Genomic DNA, 17120 nt, shown 5'->3' with positions numbered 1-17120 from the left:
AATCCAGAATCTGGTTTCCAGCATCTGCAGTCATTGTTTTTACCTAGTTGATTTCTACCTGGGCTATAAAGCTATCCAAATAGTATGGCTACAAGAGCAGGTCTGAGGATAGGAATCCTGCAGCGAATAATTCACCCGTGTCCCCAGAACCTGTCCACAATCCAGAAGGCAAAAGTCAGGAGTGTGTTGTGAGATGCAGGGTAAGAGATTTATATCTATTTTAATATCAGTTAAGTTTAGATGTTTGAATTTTTATATGTGGATTTTTCTGTGTGTCTGAAGGAGTTTAATGATTAACGTGTCAGTATTTGTGTAGTCATGGTGATTTCTTATAGTGTACGGCATGGTGGCACAGTGGTTAGCACTGCTGCCTCACAGCGCCAGAGACCCGGGTTCAATTCCCGCCTCAGGCGACTGACTGTGTGGAGTTTGCACGTTCCCCCCGTGTCTGCGTGGGTTTCCTCCGGGTGCTCCAGTTTCCTCCCACCGCCCAAAGATGTGCAGGTCAGGTGAATTGGCCATGCTAAATTGCCCGTAGTGTTAGGTAAGGTGTAGGTGTAGGTGTAGATGTAGATGTAGGGGTATGGGGTGGGTTACGCTTCGGCGGGGCGGTGTGGACTTGTTGGGCTGAAGGGCCTGTTTCCACACTGTAAGTAATCTAATCTTGATAGAGATGAAGATCCGATCTAATGGATGTCTGTGCACATTACTTCTCAGTTTCCAATTTGTAAGGTAAATAATTGTGTGTCAGCATTGCTATTAAAAATATCTAGACTTTAAGCTTAGGAGAAAGCACCCATCACTTGAACATTAGATTTGGTTCAGCTTGAGGCAGGTCTGCAAAAGTACTTGGAAGAAGATAGACATGCACAGCCGTGCTCCCGAGAAAGGGAGAAGATAGTAAAAAAAACAGATTATATTACAGCAATGAGCTGAGTAATAGTTCCAGACCAAGAGTGTCTAAATAAAACCTTTTAGAAGATTATTTGAACCTGGAATATATAAACTTAGGAGTATGAAAGCCCCAAGAAAAGGTCATACAGACTGGATATTGAAATTGCAGTTAAATTAAATGTATTGGAGAGTTAGAGGGATTCTTCTCTCATGCGAGTGCTGCACTGGGGTGCTTTCAGGATCGGTAAAGGTATATTTTGGGATTTCATTTTACTGTACATGTCAACAACTCTAAAATTGTGTTGTTTAATTGTTTAATTGGTTTGAATCTATTCTATCATCTTTTGTGAAATTACAAAAACTTAGTTTTAATAATGAGACCTGTCATGTTTCAGTCAGAATCTGCCTCGTTACAACCAAACTAAACCATGATCTTCCAGCCAGATTTCAGTCTGGGATCGGACATTTCCAAAAACATCAGCTGGGATCACGTCAGTTGCCCACTTGCCTGGAAGAGTGTTGATCTAATAACTTGACATCACTGGGTACCCCATCCACTCCCTCCACCAACAATGCTCAGTTATAGCTCACTACCAATATCCACAAGATGCACTGCAAAAATTCTACCAAGACAGCACCTTCTAAACCCATGTCCACTTCCATCTGGAAGGGCAAGTACAGGAGCTGCATGGGAACATCCCACATGAGAGTTTCCCTCCAAGCCACTCGCTATCCTGTCCTGGAAATGTATCATCATTCCTTCAATGTTGCTGGGTCAAAATCCTAGAAACTCCCTCCCTAACCCAAACTGAATAGGCTTCCACAGTCCAAGATGGCAGCTCAGCACTATGTTATCCAGAGAAATCAGGGATGGCCAATAAACACCAGTCTAGCCAGCACTGCCCATAACCTGCAAACAAATTGCAAAAACCTCTTACCTAATTGCATGGGAGTCAAGTTGATTGGACCAAGCCTGTTAGCTTCCTTCCACTTCCTCAGATCCTCCAGTTCCTTGTTTGCCACTAGAAGAGAGGAACAGTGTTAACCTGTGGCTCATAGCACAAGCCAGATAAAACAGCACGTCACGATTTACTGGATAGAGACGACAGGCTGGCCTGTGGCTTCTGCTCACTATCATCCTCATTGCCATAATTTGACTTTGCAATTTTTGCAAACGTGAATTAAAACAATTCAGAACTGGCCATTGCTGGAGAACTCTGAACTCTCAGCAGGTTGAAGATCTGGAAGAGATTACAGGAATGTAGGGAAGGCCTTGGAGGGATTGGACAGGAGCATAAGAGTGACAGTGAGAGTGAGAGCTTTAAATGTGAAGTGCTTACTGGACTGGGGACCACAATGGTGTTGGGGAACCCAGATCTGCTGAGAGTTGGGACAAAGAAAGCAGCAGTTTATACACTGAAGTACACAATGGAAAGCCTGCCAGGACAGGAGTGGTGTCTGGAAGGGACTAAAACATGAAGCACCAGGCTAATTGAATTAAAAATAAATATCTGTTTATAAACACCATATCTGTTTCTTAAATACTTACTCATTTGCAAACGTGATCGCCTGCTCTCAATTGGTGTAACCACTGAATAACCTTCTCTGCTGTAATTTAAAAGGGACAAACATTATTTGTAAGTTCAACCTCAGGGCATCTCCAAGGCTTCTAAAATGCTTTGATGGTTGAAGAAGTGGAAGCAGTTTAACAACTGGAAATTATTTGGCAAATTCATGTTAGTTCTGTGCTCACTTGAACGTGATTTATAATCATTTTGTATTTATTAAGTATTCTTTCCCACAATATCTGTGGATTCAAGCTTTTGTACTGCTGAAATTTAGCAATGTGGAATAAATTGTTTGCTGATTTGATGGTTAATAGGGTGAACTGCCTCACAGCGGTTTCACCGAGGGCTGCATTTGACCAAAGGTGTCATGTGTGGTTTTTCTGTGAGCTCTAGTAAGTGTTTGCACTCAATTCCCCGTACACCACACCCCAATGGCCCATCACTAGGCCATTTCTTCTCTCTTGCCACAGACGCAAGCACTCATCATTGCCAGAACTTCCCGGGATCCTCTGAGCCTCAGTGAAGCTGTGCAGGGAGCACACGATGAACATAAAGGGACTGGTTGTCTGAGGTGCATTTGTTTTAATGCAAGAAGTGTAGTAGGCAAGGCAGATCAACTGAGGGCTTGGATTAGTACCTGGGAGTATGATGTTATTGCTATTAATGAAACTTGGTTGAGGGAAGGGCATGATTGGCAACTAAATATCCCAGGGAGAAAGTGAGGACTGGAGATCAGAGTCGAGTGTGTGTGGTGCTGGAAAATCACAGCAGGTCAGGCAGCAACCGAGGAGCAGGAGAATCAATGCTGCCTGACCTGCTGTGCTTTTCCAGCACTACACTCTCAACCAAATATCTCAGGATGACGATGCTTCAGGCAGGATAGAGAGGGAGGTAAAAATGGTGGAGGAGTTGCATTACTGGTCAGGGAGGATATCACAGCTGTGCTGAAGGTGAGTACTATGGAGGACTCGGGCAGTGAGGCAATATGGGCAGAGCTCAGAAAGAGGAAGGGTGTGGTAACAATGTTGGGGCTGTACTACAGGCCTCCCAACAGCGAGCGTGAGATGGAGGTACAAATATGCAAACAAATTATGGAAAGATGTAGGAGCAACAGGGTGGTGGTGACAGGAGCTTTTAATTTTCCCAACATTGACGGAGATTTACTTAGTGTTAGAGGTCTAGATGGAGCAGAATTTGTCAGGACCATCCAGGAGGGTTTTCTAGAGCAGTGTGTAAATAGTCCAACTCGGGAAGGGGCCATACTGGACCTGGTGGTTGAGGTTTCAATAGGGGATTACTTTGAGAATAGTGATCACAATTCCGTAAGTTTTAGAATACTCCTGGACAAAGACAAAATTGGGGGAAGGCGGGTAATGTAGATTGGCAGCAGCTGTTTGTAGGTAAATCCGCATTCAATATGTGGGAGGTTTTTAAAGAGAGGTTGATTAGAGTGCTGGAGAGACAAGTGCCTGTGAAAATGAGGGATAGAAATGGCAAGATTAAGGAACCAAGGATGACTGGTGAAATTGAGAGACTAGCTAGGAGGAAAAAGGAAGAGTACATAAGGTCTGGGTGACTGAAGACAGACAAAGCTTTGGAAGAATATCAGGAATGTAGGACCAATCTGAAATTAGAAATTAAGAGGGCAAAAAGGGTTAAGGAAAATCCCAAAGCCTTTTATTCATATATAAGGAGCAAGAGGGTAACTAGAGAAAGGGTTGGCCCACTCAAGGACACAGGAGGGAATTTATGGGTGAGATTCTTAATGAATACTTTGTACTGGTATTCAACGAGGAGAGGGACATGACGGATGTTGAGGTTAGGAATAGGTGTTTGGTTACTCTAGGTCAAGTTGGCAAATGGAGGGAGGAAGTGTTGGATATTCTAAACGCATTAAAGTGGAGATGTCCCCAGGTCCGGATGGAATCTATCCTAGGTAACTGAGGGAAGCGAGAGAGGAAATAGCTGGGGCCTTAACAGATGTCTTTGCAGCTTCCTTGAACACGGGTGAGGAGCTGGGGGACTGGAGACTTGCTAATGTTGTTCCCTTGTTGAAGAAGGGGAGCAGGGATAATCCAAGTAACTATATACTGGTGGACCTGACATCAATGATAGGGAAGCTGCTGGAGAAGATACGGAGGGATAGGATCTAATCCCATTTGGAAGAAAATGGGCAGTGACAGGAAACATTGTTTTGTGCAGGGAAGGTCATATCTTACCAACTTAATACAATTTTTTGAGGAAGTGACAAACTTGATTGATGAGGGAAGGGCTGTAGATGTCATGTACATGGACTTTAGGTAAGGCGTTTAGTAAGGTTCCCCATGGTAGACTGATGGAGAAGGTGAAGTCACATGGGCTCTGGGGTGTACTAGCTAGATGGATAGAGAACTGGCTGGGCAACAGGAGACAGAGAGTAATATTGGAAGGGAGCTTCTCAAAATGGAGAACAGTGGCTAGTGGTGTTCCGCAGGGATCCATGCTGGGACCACTGTTGGTTATGATATACATACATGATTTGGAGGAAGGTATAGGTGGTCTGATTAGCAAGTTTGCAAATGACACTAAGATTGGTGGAGTAGCAGATAGTGAAGGGGACTGTCCGAGAATGCAGCAGAATATCGATAGATTGGAGAGTTGGGCAGAGAAATGCCAGATGGAGTTCAATCTGTGCATATGTGAGGTGATGCATTTTGGAAGATCCAATTCAAGAGTGAACTATACAGTAGATGGAAAAGCCCTGGGAAAAATTGATGTACAGAGAGATCTGGGCGTTCAGGTCCATTGTACCATGAAGGTGGCAACGCAGGTCAATAGAGTGGTCAGGAAGGCATACGGCGTGCTTTCCTTCGTCGGCCGAGGTATTGAGTACAAGAGTTGGCAGGTCATGTGACAGTTGTATTAGACTTTGGTTCAGCCACATTTGGAATGCTGCGTACAGTTCTGGTCACCACATTACCAAAAGGATGTGGATGCTTTGGACAGGGTGCAGAGAAGGTTCATCAAGATGTTGCCTGGTATGGAGGGCGCTATCTATGAAGAGAGGTGGATAGATTCAGATTGTTTTGATTTGAAAGAAGGAGGTTTAGGGGAGATCTGATTGGAGGTATACAAAATCATGAGAGGTACAGAGAAGGTGGATAACAAGATGTTTTCCGCAGACTGGGGGACTTAATTACTAAAGGTCACGAGGTCAAAGTGAGAGGGGAAAAGTTTAAGGGAAATATGAGTGGAAAGTTCTTTACACAGTGTGTGGTGGGATGTCTAGAACACGTTGCCAGCAGAGGTGGTAGGGGCAGGAACAATAGCGTCGCTTAAGATGTACCTGCTCCTCCGATGCTGCCTGACCTGCTGTGCTTTTCCAGCACCACTCTAACCCAGATACATGAATGGACAGGGAGCAGAGGGATATAGGCCTTTCGAAAATAGGCAGCAGGTTTAGATAGAGGATCTGGATCGGTACAGGCTTGGAGGGTTGAAGGGCCCGTTCCTGTGCTGTAATGTTCTTTGTTCTAATCTACTGTAACATCAGCCATGATCTGCAGTTCATTATTGCAGTGATGCTCTTGAGATGGCCAACAGAAGCAAGTTGGTGACAAAATTTGCTGACAGGACCTGAAGGTCCTGGTCAATGGCATGGTAGAGAGAAAAAGGACATCCTCTTCCCTCAGGACCACCAAATTAGACAATGGCACCAGATTCCACTGGTCTGGGCTGAGGTTGCATCCATTCCTCATTCCAGTGGACTATCTCGCAATGGCACTCGGTCATTGACCTTCTGTACTCTTCAAGAGCAAATGCCACACTCCTCTGTGATACCTCAAAATTACATGCTGTTCCTGCACCACCTCCCAGCAAATATTCTGCTCTCTCCCTCAGATTATTACCTGCAGCATCTTCCCTCACTCGTTCATGCCTGACAGAGTGCGTGGGTAAGAGGGGGAGAAAGATAAAATTAGACTGAACAAGAGTGAGCAACCGAGAGAGCATATATACAGACCCAACTCGGCCGCCCACCCACATCTGCATTAACAGCTGTGCCAGCCACTTTCATTTCATGCAGTCTGATTCCAGGAGAAAAAGCAATCCACAATGGTGTAGAGGGAGCCAATACGAGAGGTGGGATGCCCAACATTCAACTTCTCTCTGTATATGAGGATCATTGCCCTAGTGGAAGAGGACTGTGACTGCTCATGTGGTATTGCTGAGACCTCCACATGCCAGTAACCAAGTAAGAATCAATGCCTAGTGTTGTGCTGCTCTCCCATTTCCGCCATTGAAAACGTATTATAAGTGTTAAGATGGCTATGAATAAGAATAACTCAGGACCTTGTGCAAGGAACGGAACTGGGGAAGCAGTCAGTATTAGGCAGGAGCCCGGGAGTATTAATTGGGAGGAACGGTTATCAGGCAAATCCATATTTGACATCTCGAAATTAAAGACCCTCTGGTGATAGTTCAGGACCAGCATGTTCCAATAAGGAGGAAGGACAAGGATGGCAAGGTAAGGATAGTGAGGGAAGATGTAAGTTTAGTCAAAAGAGAAAAAGAAGGTTTAGGAAGCTAAAATTGGACAGACCCAGTGAGGAATATAAGGAAAACAGGAAAGTACTCAAGCAGGGAATTAGGAAAGCAAGAAGGGGCCATGAAATGACCTTGGCAAGTAATGTCACAGAAAACTCCAAGGCATTCTATACACACATTAAAATCAAGAGGATAATTAGGAAGAAGATAGGCCCATTCAAGTATAAAGGAGGGAACTTGTGCTTGGAGGCAGAGGATGTGGGCGAGATCCTAAATGAATACTTTGTGTGAGTATTCAGCCAGGAGAAGGATATGGAGGATAAAGAAGTTTTGTGTGGAGCATGCTAATATGTTAAGGCATTTTGTAATCAAGAAAGAAGTGGTGTTGGATCTCTTGAAGAGCATTAAGGTAGATAAGTCCCCAGGGTCAGATAGTATCTATCCTAGGTGGAAACCAGACAGGCGCTATGACAACGGATCGATGGACACTGCACAACAATCGCTAGATAGGAACCTTCCCTCCCAGTGAGGCAGCACTTCAGTAGTCAAGGACATTCAGCCTTGGATCTTAGGGTAAATATCCTCCAAGGTGGACTTTGGGGTACACAACAATACAGTGTAGCCAAGCCATGTTCAGTACCCATGAGGACAGCCTCAACTGGGATCTTGAGGTCATGTTGCACTGCAGGTGAAATCACCACACTATGTGCTCGCACTCACACATACACACACTCTGTCAGATGCACAGATTCCCTCCCACTCATACACACTCTCTTCTCTCACACGCACATATAACTCTGTGGTATGAATTTGCATTAGCGGATTTGTATTTGCAGGCACAGTATATTTTGTTCAAATAACACACAATTCTTAGACAATGTTACATTTTATAAACTCCTACTTTGGAAATAAAAGAAACAGACATACTCTAAACAATACCCCATGTCTAAAATACATTGTCTGACTGGAAGTGACACCTCCTTTATACTGATAACACCTTAACTTGTCTCAGGGCAGTGACTTGAAAGAAATTCTAGCATTTGCATGTTAAATCAATCAAAACCTGCACCTCCATTCTAACTGATTAAAGATTTAAGAGCCATCTCAGGTGTATTCAGTTCACCTGCATGAATTGTATGAGCCTGTGATCTTTACCTTAGAAATTCTGTATTTAAGGTCTTCCTCTCTAACACCTGAATAAGGAGCAGCACTCTGAATGCTGGTGTTTTCAAATAAATCCATTGAACTATAACCTGGTATTGTGTGAGTTTTGATCTTGTCTCTTGAAGAAACCAGCTCCTCTTCTGAGGAAAAAGCCACAGTAATCTCAGCTCTAAACAAGCATGAATCACATAGAAAACATTCAGCTTAAACATTCAGTTCCTGGTCTCAGCAACATCAAAACATCGATCTTGTTCCTTTCATCACTTCCATCACACTGCCCCATAATCCGAGACTTCTAACTGAAACTTGTTTCCTCGAGTTTCATTTCCTTGTGCTGGTCACTGCTTACCTAATACTCCTACATTATCAAAACAGGGTTTACTATTTAGTATGTCAGCCTTAGTGATAAATTGCCAACTTCCCAAGATTACTTTTACAACCAGAAATTCCCTTCATTGTGAGGTCATTTGCATAATGGAGACAGGGTATGTCAGTGAACTTTATAACCATTTGTTCACACGTGGCTTGCACCAACATGGCTAGGCTGAATCACCTTTCTTTTCCATTTGTGCCTTTCTTGTATAACAATGCCACAATCTGTGCACAAGACACCAACTAGAGTTGGATTTATCTGCTCAAAATATTTGTCTATACTTCCTTCCATGACTATGCCAATATAGTCACAGTTCAAGAACACTAGGTATAAAATAAATTACATTCAACACTCATCTGTCAGTTTCACTCGCTTGTTCTGATAGCTTTTCATTCCTTCATTCTTAGAATCTCAAAATCTTCAACAGAGTCGAACACTGCCACCTATATAGAATCACAGTGCATCGGTTCTCTTAACCTACCAACCTCCTGCCTTTTTCCTCATATCCCTGCTCACTATTTCTATCCAAATAACCACTAGTGCCCTCAAGTGTCTCAATAAAACCTGCCTCCACCACATTTCCAGGCAGCGCATTACTTAACCCCGTCTCCACCACTGTCCCACTGCACGGACACTGGGATCCATTTACTATTCGCTTCCCCATCTTTACACATCACAATGGCATCAAACATACCATTAGCCAATTGAGTGTTTGATACGATCATACAGACACGCTGCCATGTTTTGTTTTTAATCCCAGGCTTATTCTATTCATAATACACAGAATATAGAATTGTATGACACAATAATGGGCCCTTCAGCCCATTATGTTGTACTGAACATAACACCAAAGAAACTAATCCCTTCTTCCTGCCGTTAGTCCATGTCCCTCCATTTCTTGCACATTCACAAGCTTATTTAAAAGTTCCTAAATGCTCCTATTGTATCTGCCTCCACCAGGACCCCTGGCAGTGCATTCCAGACTCCTATAACTCTGTGTAAAAAATAGAATTGCCCCTCACATCTCCTTTGAATTTTACCCCTCTTACCCGGGGACTTATCCACCTTGATGCTCTTCAAGAAACCCAAACATCACTTCTTTCTTGATCTCAAAATGCCATACCACATCAGCATGCTCCACACATATCTCACTATCCTCCTGGGTGAATACAGATGCAAAGTACTCATTTAGGGTTTCACTTACATTCTCTGCCTCCAAGCACAAGTTCCCTCTTTTATCCCTACCATCTCCCTAGTTATTGTCTTGTTTTTCATGTGTGTATAGAATGCCTTGGAGTTCTCGGTGACCCTACTTGCGAAAGTCATTTCATGCCCCTTCTTGCTTTCCTAATTCCCTGCTTGAGTACTTTCCTGTTTTCCTTATATTCCTCATGGGCACTGTCTGCTTTTAGCTTCCTAAGCCTTATATATGCTTCTTCTTACTTCTTGAGTAAATTCACAACCTCCCTTGTTATCCAAGGCTCCCTTACCTTGCCATCCTTATCTTTCCTCCTTACTGGCACATACTGGTCTTGAACTCTCCTCAGCAGGTGTTTAAACAGTTTCAACATGTCAAATGTAAACTTGCCTGATAACAGATCTTCCCAATTAATACTCCTTAGCTCCTGCCCAATACTGATGTGATTCACCCTCTCCCAATTTAGTAACTTCCCGCAAGGACTTATCTTGGTAATAGCTATCTTAAAACTTAAGGATTTTGTGATCACTGTTACCAAAATGCTCTCCCACTGAAAGATCATTCACCTGGCTCATTAGCCAAAACAAGGACCAGGATGGCTCCTCCTCTAGTTGGACTCTCCACATACTGTTTCAAGAAACCCTCTTAGAAACACTTACATTCCACCCCCATCTAAGCCTCTTGCTCTGAGGGAGTCCCCGTCACCATTGGGGAAGTTAAAGTCACCCACTATGACAACTCTGTTTTTATTGCACCTTTCCATAATCTGCCGACATATTTGTTCATCAATCTCTCATTGGCTGTTGGGGGCCTATAGTATAATCCTATCAGTGATGACACCCATATTATTTCTGAACTCTACCTATATTATCTCATTGGATGATACCTCCAGCATATCCTCTCTGAGTGTAGATGTAACTTTCTTCCTGATTAGTAATGGAACTCCACCACCTCTTTTACCTTCCTCTCTATCTCACCTGAAACAATACAACCCTGAAATGCTGAGCAGCCAGTCCTGTCCCTCTCTCATCCAAGTTTTTGCAATGGCCACAACAGCCTTGTCCCATGTACTGATCCAGGATCTGAGCTCATCTATCTTAATGCTTGGTGTTGAAGTAAACACACTTCAATCAATTAGTACCATCGTATTCATTTACCTGTCACTGCTTGTCCTTTTCTTTTGATTGAAGATGCTAAGACCAATCAATTGCCTGAATCCTTTCGCTTGACCTGCTGCTGTGGTTCCCAGCCTCTTTTTAAAGTTAGAGGATTTCCCCATCCCTCTCTGAAAACTTAATGGGAGGTTCTCTGCAGTCACCAGGTGGTGCCTACAGCAGACTCTCCATGTTAATGTTCCGGTGCAGTGCTAAATGGGCACTGCAGAGGTACCATCACACCCTTAAAGCCCAGCTGGTCCCTCAGGCAGCTGTTCACGATGAAAGAGGAAACCCGCAATATCATTGACAACATCCTTACTGACATAAATTTCACCAAACAGGAGGAGAACAACAACAGACTACCCTTTCTAGGTGTCACAGTGGACCGAACAGTCAATAGGGAGCTGTGACCAGCGTCTAGAGCAACGCGACACTCACAGAGCAGATACTCAACTACAGGAGCAATCATCCCAACACCCACAAATGGAGCTGCTTCTGGACATTATTGAAATGGGCCACAGCACACTGCAGCACCCAGGAATGATGAGCAGCAGAAGAAAAATACCTCTATAGTGTATTCAAGAACAATGGGTACCCAACATATACAGTTCGCTGATTCTTAAACAACAAACCCAAACAAGAAGACACAACACACTTAGAGCCTCTAACAACTACCATACATCAAAGACATCTTGGAAATGACTACTAGACTACTTCCACTCCTTGGCATCATGATAGCCCACACACCGAAACAGTTCCTGACGAACCGAAAGGACCTTATACCAATAACCAGCAAAACAAATGTCATTTACAAAATACCCTGCAAGGACAGTAACAAATACTATATCAGACAGACAAGCAAGAACTAGCCACCAGGATACACGAACACCTACTGGATACCAAAAGACATGACCAGCTATCACAAGTATCCTCACACACCAATTTGACTGGGACAACACATCCATCCTAGGAAAGGCTAAACAGAGACACGCATGGGAATTCCCAGAGGACTGGCATTCAAACCGGAACTCCATCAACAAACATCTTGAATTTGAACCCCATTTACCAACCTTTGAAATGATATCACCTACCTAAACAGACCAAGACACATAAATAACCAGTGCTTCAACAGAGGCTCACTGGTGATGTTACCTAGGATAGTGATGAAACATCTGAGAGCAAACTAACTCAGCAAGCAAATTTACAACCTGCTATATAAATACTCATACAGCATAGATTGTTTGGTCCAACTCATCCATGCTGACCAGACATCCCAGTCTGACCTAGTTCCATCTGCCCTTCTAAATTCTTCCTGTTCATGTACCCAACTGAAATAAAAATGTATCCTTTTCCGATTTCCATTACTCCACTGTGTTTCACTGCCAGTCCCAGAATTCTCTCCCCAGTCTTCTCCACTTCTCTTCCTCTCCCTTTAAGATGCTCCTTGACTGAGCCATTGGTCCCTGCTCAGAATGTGGCTTCTTGATGCTGAAACATGTTTGATAACAGCACCACAAGGTGCTTGGGAAAGGTGGTGGTGTCTTTACAGTGCTCATGCTGTGACAGAGTTGAAAGCTTTTGCTGCATTTCTCCTTTAGAGAGCTGTCTTGTCCCATTCGCCTCCAGCTCCCCTTATTCACAACTCCCTATGTTGCCATTCCTGATGAAGGACTTATACGCAAAACGTCGATTCTCCTGCTCCTGAGATGGTGCCTGACCTGCTGTGCTCTTCCAGCACCACACTACACTCCTTATATTGCCTCCATCCTCAAAGCACAGAAGGCTACCTAAATAGAGTCCACGGAATTGAGAGCAATATTCCCTCTAAACTGCTGCACAGTTCACTGGGAGCTTCTTTGCATGCCATTGCATTGCCTTCTGATCCCAGAAGCCCATGTCATGCACAGTACTTGGAGCAGAAAAAAAATTAGAGGGAGCATTGATTGGTGATAGAATATTTAGATTATATTCCCTACAGTGTGGAAACAGGCCCTTCAGCCCAACAAGTCCACACAGATCCTCTGAAGAGTAAGTTACCCAGACCCATTTCCCTCTGACTGATGCACCTAACACTACAGGCAATTTAGCATGGCCAATCCACCTGACCTGCATATCTTTGGACTGTGAGAGGAAACCGGAGCACCCAGAGGAAACTCACACAGACACAGGGAGAATGTGTAAGCTCCACACAGATAGTCGCCCGAGGCTGGGATTGAACCTAGGACCCTGATGCTGTGAGGCAGCAGTGCTAACCACTGTGACACCATGCCGCCCTTAATATTATCTTGGATAGAGGAATAGCTGATGAATTGAAGACATATAAAGGGATAAGGGATCTTCAGGATGGCAATTTGTAACCAGCGGAGTGCAACAGGGCTGAGGCCACAATTATTTACAATGTAGATTAATAGCTTGGATGAGGTACGTGAATGCACTATAGTCAAGTTTATGAATGACAAAAATAGATGAGAACTTTAGTGAGGCCACACAGAGTATTGCATTCAGTTCTGCTCATAACATTACAGGAAGGATGTGGAGGATTTGGACAGGGTTTGCCAGGTTGCTGCCTGGATTAGAGGGTATGAGCTACAAGGAGAGGCTAGACAAATTCAGATTGTTCTCTTTATAGCAGCAGAGGCTGAGGGGAGACGTGATAGAAGTCTATAAAATTATGCGATGCAATAATTTGACGGTCCGCCCCTCAGATTTGAAATGTCTAAAACGAGTGGCCATGCATTTAAGGTGAGGGTGAGAAAATTCAATGGAGATGTGAAGGGGAAGTTTTTTTTTTACACTGAGGGTGGTAGGAATCTGGAACGCGCTGTCAAGAGTGAAGGTGGAGACAGCTACAATAGGAGTATTTAAGGAACTTTTAGATAAGAGCATGAATATGCAAGGATATGGACCAGAAGGAATTAGTTTAATTTGGCATCATGTTTGGTCCAACATCATGGGCCAATGTGGCCCTTTCCTGTACTGTACAGTTCTAGGTTCTATACAACAGTTAAATATGAAATGCGAGGAGTAGAAGTATTTAAATGGGCCAGACAGGATACACCCAAGCTTACTACAGGAAGCAAGGGAGGAGATTGCTGCGCTTTTGGCAATGTTTTTTATGTCCTCACTGCCCACTGGAGTAGTGACAGGTGATTGGAGGGTGGAAAACGTTGTTCAAGAAAGGGAATAGGGATAATCCTGGGAATTACAAACCAATCAGGCTTATGTCTGTGGTGGGCAAATACTGGAAAAGATTTTGAGAGACAGGATCTAGGATTACTTGGAAAACCATAGCTTGATTAGACATAGTCAGCATGGCTTTGTGAGGGGCAGGTCATCCCTCACACACCATATTGATTTCTTTGAGGATGTGACAAAACACAATGATGAAGGTAGAGCAGTGAACATGGTATACATTGATTTTAGCAAGGCATTTGATAAGGTTCCCACAGTAGGCTCATTCATAAAATAAGAAGGCAAGGGAGACAGTGAAATCTGGCTGTCTGGATACAGAATTGGCTGGTCCATAGAAGACAGAGAGTGGTGGTAGATGGAAGGTATTCAGCCTGGAACTCAGTGACCAGTGTTGTTCCACAGGGATCGTTTCTGAGACCTGTGCTCTTTGTGATTTTAATAAATGACTTGGACGAGAAAATGGAAGGGTAGGTTATTAAGTTTGCCGATGACACAAAGGTTGGTGGAGTTGTGGATAGTGTGGATGGCTGTTGGAAGATTGCAATGGGACATTGACAGGATGCAGAGCTGGGTTGATAAGTGGCAGATGGAGTTCAACCTGGAAAAGTGTGAAGTGATGCATTGTGGAAGGTCAAATTTGAACACAGAATACAGGGTTAAAGACAGAATTCTTGGCAGTGTGGAGGAACAGAGTGATCTTGGAGTCCATGTCCATAGATCCCTCAAAGTTGCCACCCACGTTGATAGGGTTACTAAAAAGGTGTATGGTGTGCTGGCTTTTATTAGCAGGGGGATTGAGTTTAAGAGCCACGAGGTTATGCTGCAGCTGCAAAGAGCCTTGGTTAGACCACACTTAGAGTATTGTGTTCAGTTCTGGTTGCCTCATTATAGGAAGGATGTGGAAGCTTTCGAGAGGGTGCAGAAGAGATATACCAGGATGTTGCCTGGACTGGAGGGCAAGTCTTATGAAGAAAGGTTGAGAGAGCTAAGACTTTTCTCATTGGAGTGAAGAAGGATGAGAGGTGACTTGATAGAGATGTATAAGATAATAGCGAGAGAATTTTTCCCAGGGTGGAAATGGCTATCACAAGGGGGCATAATTTTAAGATGATTGGAGGAAGGTTTAGGGAAGATGTCTGAGGTAGGTTCTTTACACAGAGTGGTGGGTGTGTGGAATGCACTGACAGTGGTGGTGGTAGAGTCAGATACATTTGGGATATTTAAGCGACTCTTGGATAGGGACATGGAAGATAGTACAATGAAAGTTATGTAAGTTAGTTTGACCTTAGAGTAGGATAAAAGATCAGCACAACATCAAGGGCTGTACTGTGCTGTACTGTTCTATATTCTATGATTGCAGAAAGCTATGGAACAGAGATATTTGGGGAATCAGAAAATGAATTACAAAAAGTTGCATCCATTTTTATCAGGTAACAGGGAAGGTAAATGCAATGCTGGCCTCTATTTCAAAGGAATGGAATACAAAAAATAAAACTATACAAGGCACTTGTCAAACCTGGAATACTGTGAACAGTTTCAGTCCATTTATCTCAGGAAAGGTTATACTGGCATTGGAGGCATTCCAGAGAAGGTTGTGTGTATGAAGGTATTAGTTTATGAAGAGAAGTTTATCTTTTCCTCATTTTTCTAAACTCCAATGAGAGGCGACATTATTGAAATATCCAATATTCTTAGCGGGCTTGGCCGGGTAGATGCGGAAACTCTCTTGTGGGACAGCATAATTATGCCCACCTCAGGATAAGTGGTCACACATTTAGGACAGAGATGAGGAGGAACTTCCTCTCAACGGATGGCGAATCCTTCCTGCGGAGGGCAATTAAAGCTGGATGATATTAATGATATTCAGGGCTGAAATAGGTGTTTAACCGGTGAGTCAGTTTTTTTTTAAATCAGGGATTATGGGGAAATTCTGAATTGAAGATGATCAGATCAAGCAAGGTCTGACTGAACGGTGCTGAATTCAGATTTAATGTGCTGAAAAGCTTAATGCAGCTACTACCTCTCATAGTGAAAGACTGGTATCTGGGGAGAAATTATACATCAGCCAATCTGAAAGCCCCAGTCACATAACTCCCTCCCTCGTCAACAACTACAGCGTTGGTCTTTACCATTTCACACAGAGGACCTCAATCCGACAGGAAACGAAACTGAAAGTAGCTTCGTCGGTTCAGTTCTCCCTTTATATCAATTCACAGACAACGACAAAGTTTAATGTAAACTTTGTGTTGGTGTTGTCTGTCTTGCTGTAGATTGCAACAGTTAACTATTTTATGAATGCAATCCAATAATAGTCCCAGAAGGAATATTCGAACCCACAAGGCACGCTATTGCGTGTGCCCTCTCCCAATGAACCAGTCTTACTAGTAAACTCATCGCTGTCCTTACTGTTGAGCTTGGTGGCTGTCCGCCAGTGACTGGTTGTCTCCAAGCTGCTGTTCCACTTCACTTCTTTGTTCCACGTCCCCTGGCTCATTCTTCGGGTTGTTGTAGGGTTCTTGAATGGCTGCAACTCGCTGCTGTGTCGGAGGAACTCTCCTGGTTTGTGACATGCTCCTGTCCGTGTGTGTGTGAGAGAGAGAGTTGGCACTCTCCTCACTAAACAACAAGCTAGCAAAAAACTGACAGCAAACCAGGAAAGAGCCTTCCGAAAATAGTCAGTGCCCTGACCCTGAGATGAAAAGAGTGGGAGGGGCAATGTATGAGCTATGCTGGGAGTTTCCCTATCCTGTGGCGTCACAACACTTGGTAGAATTTGAATTCAATTAATAAGATCTGAAATTAAATAATATGAATTCATTAATTAAAAATAACAGTTAGTCTTACTAATAGTGACCATAACAACTGCCATCGGGAAAACAAAACCCATCTGGTTCACTAATATCCTTCAGTGAAGGAAATCTGCCATCCTTATCCATTCTGGCCTACATATGACTCCACATCCACAGCAATGCAGTAGACTCTTAACTGCCCTCTGAAATGGTCAAGTGAGCCACTCAGTTGTACTTTTTAGCTGTTATCAGCACCCCTGC

General features: G+C 43.6%; 1 protein-coding gene across 2 annotated transcripts in view; it reads right to left on the bottom strand.

Moving 5' to 3' along the window:
• Nucleotides 1-16725, bottom strand: part of epsti1 (epithelial stromal interaction 1) — a 53456-nt gene extending 36731 nt beyond the window's left edge. Inside the window, exons 1-3 of one of the 2 annotated variants that reach the window (XM_072584784.1) lie at nucleotides 16477-16725; nucleotides 2444-2502; nucleotides 1833-1916 (exon numbers count right to left, since the gene is read on the bottom strand). In XM_072584784.1, the coding sequence (XP_072440885.1) occupies nucleotides 1833-1916; nucleotides 2444-2502; nucleotides 16477-16640 (307 nt within the window). In that variant the 5' untranslated portion in view covers nucleotides 16641-16725. Of the gene's footprint in view, nucleotides 1-1832; nucleotides 1917-2443; nucleotides 2503-16452 lie in introns of both variants that reach the window. The other variant, XM_072584785.1, reaches the window with a different exon arrangement.
• Between the last annotated feature and the right edge of the window lie 395 nt (nucleotides 16726-17120).

This window comes from Chiloscyllium punctatum, chromosome 15 (genome assembly GCF_047496795.1).
Source record: "Chiloscyllium punctatum isolate Juve2018m chromosome 15, sChiPun1.3, whole genome shotgun sequence".
Lineage (NCBI taxonomy): Eukaryota > Metazoa > Chordata > Chondrichthyes > Orectolobiformes > Hemiscylliidae > Chiloscyllium > Chiloscyllium punctatum.
The sequence above is the reverse complement of the archived record's forward strand: the minus strand, read 5'-3'. Positions and strand labels throughout refer to the sequence as shown.